This window comes from Octodon degus, unplaced genomic scaffold (genome assembly GCF_000260255.1).
Source record: "Octodon degus isolate 3935 unplaced genomic scaffold, OctDeg1.0 scaffold00040, whole genome shotgun sequence".
Classification (NCBI taxonomy): domain Eukaryota; kingdom Metazoa; phylum Chordata; class Mammalia; order Rodentia; family Octodontidae; genus Octodon; species Octodon degus.
The window spans coordinates 2930176-2944041 of NW_004524616.1; the positions used below are offsets into that span (position 1 = coordinate 2930176).

Below are 13866 nucleotides of genomic sequence, written 5' to 3' on the forward strand. Positions count from 1 at the left end.
AGCTGTGTAGTGAGACCCTACAACAACCAAATACATTTTTTAAAAAACGTGTTAAATAATAGGTTTGTCTGAGAAGATACTGTCTGCCCTTTGTATCTGCTGATTCTGCATCTAAGAACTCAACCAGTTATGAACAACAATATTTGAAAAAATTACATCTGTCCAAAACATGTAACAATATTTTATTTTCATTATTCCTTGCAAAATACAGTACAACTACTATTTATATAGCATTAGGTATTATAAGTAAAGGCTTAAAGTATATAAGAAGATGTATGTTGGTTATATGCAAACACCCCGCCATTTTTACGGCAGACTTGAGCACCTGTGGATTTGACTATCTACAGGAAGTCTTGGAACCAGTTGGTGGGCACCAAGAGATGACAGTAGGTAGGGATAGGACATTTTTGTGAGACTGGTTTGAAGTCTAACTTGGCAGCACCACTGTATAACAAACATGATTAACTTGTTCAGATTCATCTGCTTATAGTTCGCAAATACAAAGCCAATGACAATTGGAAAGGTAGGTGGTCATTCTGCCTCCAGTGGCACTTGATGAATAGTCGTCAGCCCTTGCACAGAGCTGGGGTGAGCTGCAGGCATAAATTTGATACTTTCAGGCTTCTTTTCCATTCCCTGGTGCTTTTCATCTAGTGAGTGTCTTACCATCAGCACATAAAACTGTATTTTTATGTACAACATAGACCAATAGGTAAGTCAATTATTTGTTTGGTCTTCACTGAAGGAATCAGAACCTCTTCTAACCCTAGAGAAACATTGGTTGTGCCTATGTTTTGAGAAGATGCAGTAATCTTACTGTAGAGTTTCCTGGTCCCCTTGGGTTCCTGATCACCCCTGACAAGAATGGTACCTGGAACAAGCTGACTGATAATATCACCTGCAGATTTAATGAGGTTTCAAGGTAACTATGAATACAAGCTGTTTTTGTTATTTGTTTTGACTGATGTTTTGATAAAATGTGAACCCTACAAAATACAAGCAAGTAATTTACAAACTGTGGCATGCCATAAAAATACAACTTCAGTCATTATCATATTCCCTCACCTGGTAGGAATCAAATACATGGTTTTTCTAAACAGTGATGATAATATTTACAAAGTCTTCTTAAGAAATATTACACATTACTACAAGTTAAGAATAATTTCCACACTTCGGGACTTAATTTTTTAAACTGTGTTAAGGGGCAGGCCAAAGCAATCAGTGGGTTAAAGCGCCTGCAAGCAGGTACAGGGGCCAGGGGTTCAATCCCTGGGCCTGCCGTGCTGGCCACACCCCCGGGGTGTGCTGAGAAGGCAATTGAGACTGGGCGTGGTGTTGCACACCTGTAATCCCAACTTCTGGGAGGCTGTAAATAGGGGAATCACCATGAGTCTGATCTAATAGTGAGACCCTGAACACCCTGTAGACCCTGCCCTAAAATACAATAAATAAATAAATAAGGGTGTTAAAACATCCATAACATAAAATTTATTACTTTACCAATTATCATGTGTAACAATTCAGTCAGTGAGGCACACTCACATTGTTATGAAACTGCTACCCAGAAGTTTTTCCCAAACTAAAACTACTGCTATTAAGCAACTCCATTTTTCTTTCTCTCAGCCCTTAATAGCTAGCCTACCTTCTGTTTCTGTGAATTTGACTACTTTAGGAGCTCACATGAATGTAATTACATAGCCCTTACCTTTTTGTGATTAGTTCACTTCACTTACCCCATGTTATCAAAGTGCATGTCCCTTACATTCTGCCAGAATTTTCCTTTTTTCTTCTTTTCTACTTTATTTATTTATTTATTTATTTATTCTTTGGATCATGGTGTGTCTACGTAGCTCAGACTCACAGTGATCCTCCTGGCTCAGCCTCCCCAGCACTAGGATTGCAGGTGTGTGTCACCATTCCCTGCTTCAGGGCTGGCATGGCATGTGGTACCAGGGATCGAACTTCAGACCTTGCGCTTGCCAGGCAGGCACTTATGTCACTGAGCCATCTCCCCAACCACTATTTTGTTTTTTATGGTATTAGAAATTGAACCCAAGGACTTTGCACTGAGCTATGTCACTGGCTGTCTTCAATTTTTTATTTTGAAATGGGGTCTCACTGCATTTCTATGTTGCCTGGGCTATGTTCAAACTTGTGCTTGTCCTGCATCCACCTTGAAGGTGCTGGAAGTACCAGTAGGTACCACCATGTCTACCCACCTTTCTACAGAAATATAGACTTGAGACAAAAGCCTAATGTCCTAAGAAAGCAGGGAACAATAAACAGAGCCCAAGGGGAGCTGCTGTCTGTTATTTGTAAATTCCCGGCAAGCTGAGATTCAAGGCTGCAGATAACAGCTTCTTCTGGCTCTCTGTTCTTTGATCCCTTGCTTGGGATGTTATCGGCTAGCATTTGTGTAGACCTAGTGTTAGGCAAATGGTGGAAGTCAATAGAGATAGTAGTTTGTATTCACTTAAGTAATTATGCACATTCCTTAGGCCCGCCTTTAGCCCTCAATAAATGTGAGACGCTTCTGAGGCTCTGGGCTCCCTTGGAGAGAGACTAATCTCAGTGAGACCTCTGAAGCTACATTCATCAGGTCTTCTTATTGTTTCTTTTACCACCGACCCATGACATACAACGCCTTTCCTTTCCTTAGGCCGAACCGTATGAGAAAACATACTGCACTTTATTCATTCACCCAGTGATGGACATCTTGGTTACTGCAACCTGTTGGCTATTGTGAAGAATGCCACTATGAACAGCGCTGTGCAAATATCTCTTCTAGAACCTCCCTTCAAATCTTTTGGATAGACAAGATCAAATCAAAATATATAGTAAAGATTTAAATTGAAAATAATTTATTATAATCAAAGACACATTAATCATTTTCAAAAGTGCATTTGGTACAGAGTCTCATAACGCAGCTTGGACTCACAGTGATCTCCCATTTTCAGCCCTCCCATCCCTGGGATCACAGGCCTGCGCCACCACACCTGAAGACATGTTAATCATAAGCTTCTCAAAGCATCCTCTTTGGATGCCTTCATTCTGAACACCTTCTGAAACAACTCTGGAAAGTCTCTCCTTGAGATCAGCTACCCAAAGTGGTTTGGGAGCTTTGAAAATCATCCTCTATGTCTCACATCTTCTATTTCTGCTACATTCACTTCATAACTACATGTACTCGAAGAGTTAGTCTAAGAAAAATTCCACCTCCTTCCATTTTCCTCCCCTGTAGTTTTTTTTTTTTTTTGACATCTGACTAAATACAACATACTTTTTTGGGAGACTACAGCTTGAAGTTGCTGTATATGTTCTAAATTTTAAATTGTACATCTTAACACAATTTGAAAACATTCGATACCTCTCTGTACAAAAATTAACAGGGAGATCACAGACTCATGAGTGCTAGGTAAAACTGGCAGAGGCAACGTTCCTTTTCCATTTGCCTGGCACAGGCCCTGTGGGTATTTTGTCCCCTTTGCCTTCATACTCACCATGTCGCTTTCCAATTCCATCATTTTCTGGTGGAGGGCGGCCTCCGCTCCTTCAATCTGCTGGATCCACTAGGGGGTTAGAAGACAAAAGCATCTGACACGTTTGTTTGATGTGCTATACTCATTGTGTGCTGCTCACCTAGGTGATCAAGCTGAGACCTAATGCGAAAACCTAAAGTGCTTTTATCTTAGCCTGGCCCTAAGGTTATGTGTAGTCTCCCAAGCACCATTCACTCAACCCAACAAGTGCATCCTTGACATCCTTCACCTATCAGTCACTGTGGTTGGCTTTGGGGCTGCGATGGTGAACAAGACCAAGGTAGTGTCCCCACTGGAGGACACAAGGGAGGTTTTCTAGGAAGTGACAGTTGCATTGAGGTCTGAAGAAAGAGAGATATTTGGAAAAAAGGAGGAAGAATTTCCAAGCAGAAGAGACTCCATTACTGTCACTAGCTCCAGGTGTGTGTGGGGGGGACATAAGGAACAAAAACAAATTTTCAGCCCATAGAACTGATTATAGCAGAATAGTAATTAAGACTTCCAGAACCCATACACTTACTTATGATGCCCCACTGCCCCCTGAGGTACAAACTGACACTGAACACAATAGCAGCCCAACAGAACTTGTTCCATTAAAACCATATACGTGGGAGGAGCAGCCCACATTATCCAAAGTCTACACTGATTGCCATTGTTTATGGGTGCTGAACTGAATACCATATAACAGAATGCTGTATTTTAAGTATCAAAGATGATGAGAACACCTGGGGCTTCGTGTCTTTGTCTCTCTTTGTGTCACTGGCACACTGCTCTGTGAAATCCCACAAATTCATTCACTCGTTCCTTCAATACACACTTGCTGGTCATCTATTTGATGTGCTGTTCTGGTTGAAAGTTAGGAGAAAAGAAGGGAGAGAGAATGGATGCCATTTTTGCCTTCATGGGGCTGAGAGTCCAGTGGGAGGTGGATGGGGGTGCAACAGAGGCAGTGCCCTTTGTGATACAATCGGTACAACTCGGGGAGCAGAAGCACAGGTCACGGTGGGAGCATACAGCTAGAAGCCTAACTGGGCATGGGTGAGCAGGAAGGCTGCACCAAGTACTGAGAAGTCTAGTGGCTAGCACTTAGCCAGGCAAAGGTGGAAAAAGGAAATGAAAACATCCTCTAGGGACACAGAACCGGGTAAATGATGGAAGAAGACAGAGACAGAGATGGAGACAAGAGAAGAAGATGATGAAGAGAGCATTCTTTTAATTTTCTTGTCCTCCCTTTTTCCTTCTGTCCTTTCTTTGAGTAAAATAACTGTCATTTGACTTGTAGAATTCCCTCATTTCCAAATGGAGGAAACTGATTACTCGCTCATTATTTCATTTAATTGCCAACAAGACATTTAGGCATTTTGTAAGGAGTACAGTTCCCATTTGATACAAGTGTTTCCACAGGACTCTCAACTATGCCCTCATCTTCATTGTGGTTTTCTCCTTCTCTCTGCTCCACCCCTTACCAGGTTTGGACACAAGGGGGCAGACCACACTAGCGCTGCTTTTCCTCCTGACAATCCCTGTGTCTGTCTGTGTAGGGCTTTCAGATGAGACTACAGAGACTCCCGCCAAATTACGGAACCAGGGGCGAACAATAGGCTTCTAGCTTCCGAAGAAGAGCGGTGCTCCAGTTTACCAGTTTACCCAGCATGGAGGGATGGATGAAATAATGAACTCCAGAAGGTGTCTGGTTGCCTAAGAATACTTTTGCAAGGAATAGCAAAGATTGCCCATTCCAAATCAGGCAGGAGAATTTTCTTAGGGATCTCCTCCTCCTGTCAGAATCGTATCACTTTCATCACACATTCGGTAATGAAGAGTCATTGTCCTTCACACCCTGTGCTGTTCTTTAAATGTTAGAAGACATAGAGATGAAGTAAAATGTTAGAAAGACCCATCATTACCTTCTCTGCCAGCGATAGCACAGTGCTGGCCTGAATGATAGCCACTTGTTCTTCATTTCTTAAATTCTGTGAAAAATAAGAAAGCCAGGAAGTTGAACATACTTACTATGCTTATGCTACAGAAAAAAACCACCACCACCACCAACTACTATATATGTATGCATGGAACTTTAATACATTCCTATTGTATAGGAATAATTCCTAATAAAAAGTGAATTCAGAAACCTCAAGAGGCATATTAAATGTGATTTATGATTTCTCCCTAATACTGGTTTGATTTTTGTCATTATAAGCATGCTTTATGAACAGTTATGTTATTAAAAAAACAAATGAAATGCAGAGCAGTCTGTTCATAGCAGTTTTGATGTGATTTCATTGATATTCTTCCCTCTTGTGGTAATTTTCAAGAGGAAAAAGGGAGACTCTTAAATCTACACTTGCCATTCATCTTGTGTCACAAGGAATGACTCTCCCATTGAATTAATATGCATTGACCCTGTCTAGAAGGAGATTTTAGGAAGAAAAAAGACAATAGCTCCCTGGTCCATTTCTATAAAGCTGCAACAACCCTAGCATTTAGCAGCATTTGCAATTGCCTGACTGATTAATCTCACCCTGGGTAGCTCTAGACAACAGTCAGCTGGAATTAGATTTAATCACTGCAGATGTGGTCAGGATTCAAACTGGAGACCTACTCATGAGAAACAGCTGGCCAATACCATTTCTGCTACCGCCTTCTAGAGATCTCTGGCCAGGTTATGTGACATATCATAGATTCTCTCCAGGGAGCTGTGTCTTTAAGGGAATATAGCATCTCCCTTGCTATCATTTTACATAGGATAGACTGAGAAGGAGTTTTACCACAATTCAGGCAACTCTACCCCTTTCCCATCCCCATACTTCACCATACTTACCCCGTTATCACCCAAGATATCTAGCTGCTTTATGAGATCGGGGATGTTCACATCCTGCAAAATCAAGGAAGTGTGTTCAAGCCAAAGTACACATGCAGCCTCGCATTTCACCAGGGCCAGAATGCTGGGTGACAGAAGGTGCTCAGGGGCTGTGCTGTAGAGGGCTGCTTTTCGTCAGGGACAAATGGTTTTCAGCTGTCTTCTTACGAGTCGGGTGAACTTGGGAAAGCTTTCCTGATTTTCTCAGACACAAGTGGCAATAATAACACCATATTTCATAGGATGATATGTAGACAATGAGACTGAATGTGTGTAGCATGAACACGAATTAAAAAAAAGGTCACTAACTTTTTATTTTCTAGTTGCTATTTTTTCCAGTTATGAAAGATTTAAGGCATAAAAATAATATAAAGTAATAGTCAATGTGTTTTTAATTAGAGGAATTCTAGTCTGGTTGAATGTTGCCTGTCATGTATAAAACTATAGCGAATGCCCGTTATTTCAGATGGTTAGCATGCACTTATTCCTATGCGAACTGGTTTGTTTTTACTCTAGTCCTGGCGTGTGTGAAGTGTCACTCCATCTAAAACAGTTATCCTGAATAAAAGTTACATCCACTGGACTAGGTTGTTTGTGATGTGTCTAAGAATTAAAGATCAGAGCAAAAGGCAAATACCATTGTTTTTTATTTAATCTGCATTGAATAAAAATTGCGGTGACTTATAAATTTTCACATAGCCCCAGAATGTTAGATACCACAAAAGTGGTTTTCAATGAGACAAGGAAGTACAATTTTCTTATTTAATTTCCCACCCACTTTTTAAACTTCATCCTCATACTAAGGTGCAAACAGCAGTATAGCGGAGCCCTCCACCAGGAAACAGAAATCTAGGTCTTTCTTCACAGCTAGGGAACAGCCACAGAAGCAGATGTATCTGGCATCTCAAAGTGGGATAAGGAAGGGCCATGCAGAAGGTGAAGGAGAGGCCAGGAATAGCAAGGGTATCTCACTGGGAAGAAGGATTCACAATGGCACTGCGCTCCCTTGGAGGGCAATGTCTTTTCTGGGAAACAGCTGCTTCAATCCAATTTCAGTATTTTAAAAACCTTCCAGTAGTACTAGAGATAGAATTATGTATTACCTAACAAGCAACAAGTTATAAGCCTAAACCCTCTTAAAAGAGAAAAAAAATCTTCCTTAGACATCAAAGTGATGGTGAACTAGATGACTTCAAAGACAATTCCAAAGTTGGAGCAGAGGTCAGATTAAACTTCAGGTTTAATCTGGCAACCTGAAATGTGTTTGTTGGTATGATGACTCTATTTCATATTTCTGCTAGATAATTAAAACTAAAGATCTTGATACACTTGCCATTCATCTTGTGTCACAAGGAATGACTCTCCCATTGAATTAATATGTTGATTCTTACCTTCTTTTGTGGTGCTGGATTCAAATCAAGATCTATCCATAAGCTGCATCCCCAACCCTTTCTAGTTTTTAAACTTTTACTAAGACATTCAGTTGCCTAGATTGGGCTCCAACTTTGATCCTGCTACCTCTGTCCTCCAGAGTACTGGGATTGCAGTGTATACCACTGGGATGTAATATTCTGTGTTAACTTTGTTCTAAATGATTATGGCTTCCAAATTTTTTGCCATTACCATTCATGCATGCCACACATTTATTTTATATTTTACTGATTTTCCAACCAATGTGACTATTTTCATTTCCTATATCATTTGTATCAAGTGACATCCAGTGGATAAAAGACCAAAAAAGTCATGGGCATCCTTCTCCTTTGAATACCCTGCTTTTCAGATTTCTACAAACATAAAAGATCCAATATCTGCATACCTTGACACCTTCTTTCATACAGTAGATCTGGAGAGCACTCACACCATCTGAGAATGGGTGAATTTGTAGATTAAATGGAGGGGACCGCCTCTCTCTCTCCTTGAAATACAGTGAAGAATATGAGAATTACAAAAAGCAATTAAACACTAACCTAGTTCTCTTTGTATGCTATTTCTGAAGTTTATCAATATGCCATTTAACTCAAGATGCTCATGCTTAAATGTAATGGAAAAAGGCCTGACTAGTTAACTATAGAGTATGAAAGAAAAATTATAGTGTCATCTACTCTTGCAAATTTTTTGATAAGCAAGATGCAGGAAGTACTGTTCCAATTTAAACTATATGAATATTTAGAACTTTCCAATATCACAAAGTAGTTTTGCTGTGAGGTTTTATGGTAGCAAACAGCCTTTCACATACTTAATCCACTCAGTCTTTATGAGCAAGATATGTAGGCTGCAGAATCACTTACTCTCTTTCACTGAGGCATACCAGCTGCTAACTTTATCTCCAAATCAAATTTGAAACAATTTCCAGAAGAAAACACTGGCAAAATGACTGAAAAATGGAATAGGAATTTTGGTTCTACTTTCACATATCAGTGTACATTCAGCCAGATCTTGTGCTAGATTCTGCATGATATAATTGAAAATTGATTTTATTTACATGTTTTATTTAATAAACAAAACCCCAAAACAGATGCTTAAAATTTGGCCCAATTGATCGAGTTACTTCCTAAGATAAGTTACATTACTCCTTAACCTTCTTTTGCAATCAATGCATTAAGGGCTACATAGTTTACTCACAAATTCAAATTTAACTGGCAAATATTTTTATGAAGCACATTTCAAAATGTAATCCCTGAAGCAAAATTTCAATGAATCAAAATTCAATGAAAGATGGACGTTATTAACAATCAATAAAATAATGACAAAGTTTGAATCTGTTAGTTCAAGTATTTCAAGACTATTCATCAGACTGGCCTATAGGGACACTGTATGTGAGGAACAGAGTCTGAGAAGACAGTCCTGAATTCCCTAAATGTCCCTCCACTCACTAATCGAGGGACTCGGGGAGGTATGTACCCTCCCTCAGCTGCCTCCTCAAGAAAATCTTAAGAAAGTCTGTAACATACTAAGAATATGTTGCCTACTTCAGCCCCTGGCTCCTCATAAGCTCGGTGCATGCTTTGAATGATTACTTTTACTGTGGGCATGGGTTCCTTACTTCTAGCTCTAGGTTTCGAAACTCCAGCAGCTCATTCTGGTCTCTGGCATCCTGCAGTTCCTGTTGTAGCCGGTGATTTTCTGCCTCCTGTTTTTCTATCTAATATAAAGTAAATCCTAAAGTTAGGTGAGCACTGTACAATGCCACTGCAACTTTGCAAAGCAAGCGTGGATTAATGTTCATTTACCCAGTGAAAAGACCATGAAAGAATTCCAAGCAGATGCGAACAAAGTGAGTCTCTGGCATTCCTTCCTTGGATTTTTTGAGTCAAGGAGAAAAATGCAGGATATTTGGCTGTTTCTGGATAAAAGTCTAGGCCTCCTGTGAGTAGTGAATGTGAGATATTCACGTATCTTTGGGGGCGGGGGGGTCAGACACAGTATACTGACTGATGGTATGTGTGAGGACCTGACATGTCTCATTTTTGGAGATGCCTTCTGTCACATAAGTTTTTCCTTATTACTAATTGACAGTTTGTAATGATGTTATAATTTGTAAATATACTCCATAACTAGATCCTATCAATTAATGTGTCCCTACTCCAACACTTCACTTTTTTCTGTGGTGATAACTTTTGACATTTACTATCTTACAAATTTTTAAAGGTACAATAAGTTTTTAAAAAAAATATGGAACTTGGCATGAACTTGCATGTCACCCTTGTGCGGGGGCCATGCTAATTGTGTCTGTATCCTCCAATTTTAGTACCAGTGCTGCTGAAGTGAGCACTACAGTGATGTCTTAAAAACAGCTCTTGTACTAAATTTTGTGCCGTTCCAGTTGTCTAAGGGATAAAGCCCAACTCCTTAACATGGAATTAAACACCCTTACTGATCTGATGACTTCCTAGCTTTCCAGTTTCAAATGTTCTCAGTGACTACCTCCACACGCTCACACATGATCATCACACTAGGATGTAGCAACCGTTATCTACCTTGCAAGCGGACTATTTCAGCTATCCTGTGTTATTGCCTCTCTGATAAGGTGATCACACCTTATCAGCTCCCCACCTCTCTTTATGCACAGGAAACCCTGCACTTCTTTGAATGCTGAGGTCTAACATCTCTAAGAGCTCTTCCCTGTGAGCTGACAGCCATTCTTTCTGTTTCCCTGTGGACTTTCTCACAGGTCCACTAGTACAATCCCATGAGGCATGGAATTGAGTTACATGTGCTTAGCTGTGTCTCCCCCTTGGATAAACTTTACTTCTGAGGCATCTTTGGATTTAGGGGGTCATACGATCTTTACCAACTGCAACAGTTTTGGGAGTTCCCTTCGGAGTAGTCACATGGATGGGTGTTATGTTAATAACAATTTAACATTTTGAATTAAACACAAATGGAAATACTTTTCTTGATAGATGAACTTTATTTCCCCAAACCTAAAAATTTAAAGTAAAACGTTTAGCTTTAGCGGCTAAACTTTTTCTTTCGTTTGCTTGTAAGAGACCAAAGCTCAAAAATTTCCTTTTTGAAACAAACAAGCAAATAAGTCAAAGACCTACTGGGAATAATTTTTTATGAAAAAGAAATACAATAACATTTGTTACCAGATAGCAACACAAAGAAGGATATCCAGTGAAAAGTTATGTGACATTAGTTAATGTAACTAGTAACTTGCGGTGTAATGGACTATCCTAAGATTGTAGAAGCTGATGAAAATTGTGAAAGAGAATCTACTCTGTGGAATCTTGTATTAGATAGTGAAGGAGGTATTTGAGAAGTTCTCTGCTTCTAGGGATTTCGGTCTATCAGCTGGGACCAAGGTCAACAATGTTTCTTTATCAGTATTGAAATCTTCCCAGTAGCACCAGTTCTCAACTTTGGAAACCTACCCGCAATGGGCCTCAGCTTTGTCTCACTATGCAAAAAATAAGACAGGGGAAGCCAACCATGCCAGGCTAGAGGGGAGGGTGGATACGCAAACCTGTCCCTTCCTTCTCTTGCTGACCGGGCCTTGTGACTGATCTTCAAGCATAGAAAATATTGGCAGAAATAACTCCAGAATAATTTGGACTAATCTATAGAATCATTTCCATTATTGAACAGGGCTTTCAAGTTCTCTGTCTGCCAAAGATATTATATGGTAATTTTGTTATTTTTCTGATGGATTTGTAGAAGTTAAAAACCAAAGAAAAAGATGCCTGACCTAAAGTATTCTCTTATATTTATGTACCACTAAAAGCCTACATTTAGACAACCAAAATTGATTGCATCTAGTGGGCCTAAACCATGATTTTCTATCTTAATTTTTTGCCTAATTTTCTGGACCACCTATTTTATTCTTTGGGTGCATCTAAAAGAAGTTTCTTTAAAAAGTAATAAAATGGCTGAACTTAGATAAAAAATTAAAGTGAGAATATAGTCTTTGCTAAATTGAACAGGGTGTTAAGAGTCATTTTCTCTCCTTTTCTTGCACAAAATAATATTCATACTTTTTTGTAGGTGAATAACCACACAGAATGTGTGCATGTGCATGTGGGTGAATATATATATGTGTACAGTACATATATATATGTATATGTATGGGCAACAAACCGGTGGGTCTTAAGGGTCACATCCTTTCCAGTCTGCACAAGGCGCAACGCGGAGCCATGCACACATGCCACTTAACCAATGGTAATGGTGGTGACAGGAATGCGGTCGAGAACTCAGCAAAGGACAAAGCGGCACTGGAAAAGCCTCCCCTTCCCTGGCCCCTGTGCCACTCCTGAGAACACCCCCTGCTGCTCCTGGATTGCTCAGCGTTTTCTCCTCTGCCCCATTAGGGTGTTGTGCCCAACATACCTTTTCTAAAAGCTCCTGGTTTCTCTTAATGAAAAGTTGTTTATCTTCTACCCAGTGTGAATCCTGTTTGACAAAGAATATTGTGCAGTCAGCATTTCAGAGTGGCATGAAAGAGCATGTGTCCTCAAACCACTTGGCCAGAGCTCTCTTCTTTCCAGATTTGTTTGCCGGCCAAGGACTGATAAATGACACCCACCCATGCCAGCAACTTCTTTGAAACTGATGGGGCCAAAGTTGCCAGCAAGACTTCACCCCTTTCCATTGTCACTTGCTACCTGTCCCTTTTGAGTCTGAATAATCCAGGACCAGCCTTCTGGGGACTCAGAAGTGACCACACAGGCAAAAAGTGAAAAGGGTCAGAATGCACACAGGCTGGATACATATGAATGGAAAACATTAAAATGCAGAACCATAAATGTAGCGTAGAGGCAAGGAATGCAGCTGGGGTGGGGTGTGGCCTTTTGTCTTGGCCTTTGGTGACAACTCTAGGCTACTTGTATGGGCTCCTTGTCATCAGGCCTTCTTTCTCTCTTGCCCAACCTCATTTCTTGTTGTGTCTAAGTTTGCATTCAAGCCAGAAAACACACCAAGGACAGGAATACAGAGCTGAACAATCTGATAGGGCTTGAGAAGGGCTGCAGAGGGCCGAGCTGTGTCCTGGGTGTGCCCGTGCACAGGGTGGGTGAGAGGATGGTTAGGTGGGAGGTATGTGTCTGCAGAAGAGCTAGCAGTCAAGTGCCTACCTGCCCCTTCTGAGCCAGTGTTGCCTCCAGGTCTTCAATTTTGGCTTTGTACCTCAGCACCTCTGCTTGCAACTGTTCTTGAGCCTGAGAAAAATCAAAATTCCAGAAGTCAATGAGTAAAATGGCCCCTCAGTATTTTCCTTTCTCTCCCGTTCCTTTGTTAGTAGTCATCAAGTGAGAGAAAAAGGTTTCTATGACAGAAGTGGCTTCCTAGCTGATCTTCACCATCTAAATTCTTGCTTAAGGCTCCCCGTGGGTCCCTCTGTCACCAGGCTAATCCGCAGCTTTCTCTCTCTCTGCTGCTGTGCACTGACCTTGGCTTCTCGTTCTGCATCAAGGATGCCTCCAGTCTGCTCCTGCAGGAGGGCATATGCTCTCTGGAGGGCCTGGTATTCTTTCGTCAGTTGTCTAAATCGTAGCTCAGATTCTTCAGCTGCTAAGCTCTTGTGATTGAAAAAAAAAAAAAAAGCCAAATAATTATTTGTTACGTCTAGTACTATGTTTAATGTGAATAGGGACATTTGGCATTTGTTCCTCTTTATTGGTATATACTTGTGATACATAAGAAATACATTCATTCTGGGGACCTGATATATATATATATATATATATATATATATATATATATATATATATTTTTTTTTCATATTAAGATTATATATATATGTATATATACACACTTTTAGATTAAGATTATATTATCTTAATCTGAAAGTTAAAATTGGTTTGCTTTAATATTATTTTCTATTTTTAATTCTAAAATATATGTATGGACACAAACTAAAATACTTTCAAGACAGACATTGCAGAAGATTTAAGAGGTTAATTTAATAAAAGAATAACTTATTTAAATGTACTTTTGTAATTATTACCCTTTTGGGCTTGGATGTAAGCC

At 40.0% G+C, this 13866-nt stretch overlaps 1 protein-coding gene and 1 non-coding gene across 5 annotated transcripts in view; both read right to left on the minus strand.

Moving 5' to 3' along the window:
* Positions 1-13866, minus strand: part of Jakmip2 (janus kinase and microtubule interacting protein 2) — a 198351-nt gene that overhangs the window by 26067 nt on the left and 158418 nt on the right. For 3 of the 4 annotated variants that reach the window (XM_004631264.2, XM_004631262.2, XM_004631261.1), the window contains 8 exons: positions 13286-13414; positions 12972-13055; positions 12229-12291; positions 9443-9541; positions 8216-8314; positions 6361-6414; positions 5447-5512; positions 3501-3569 (listed from right to left, as the gene is read on the minus strand). In XM_004631264.2, coding sequence (XP_004631321.1) covers positions 3501-3569; positions 5447-5512; positions 6361-6414; positions 8216-8314; positions 9443-9541; positions 12229-12291; positions 12972-13055; positions 13286-13414 — 663 coding nt within the window. The remainder of the gene's footprint in view (positions 1-3500; positions 3570-5446; positions 5513-6360; positions 6415-8215; positions 8315-9442; positions 9542-12228; positions 12292-12971; positions 13056-13285; positions 13415-13866) is intronic. The other variant, XM_004631263.1, reaches the window with a different exon arrangement.
* LOC111816803 lies at positions 10066-10171 on the minus strand. The gene has a single exon (XR_002821136.1). It is a non-coding gene; the product is annotated as a U6 spliceosomal RNA (small nuclear RNA).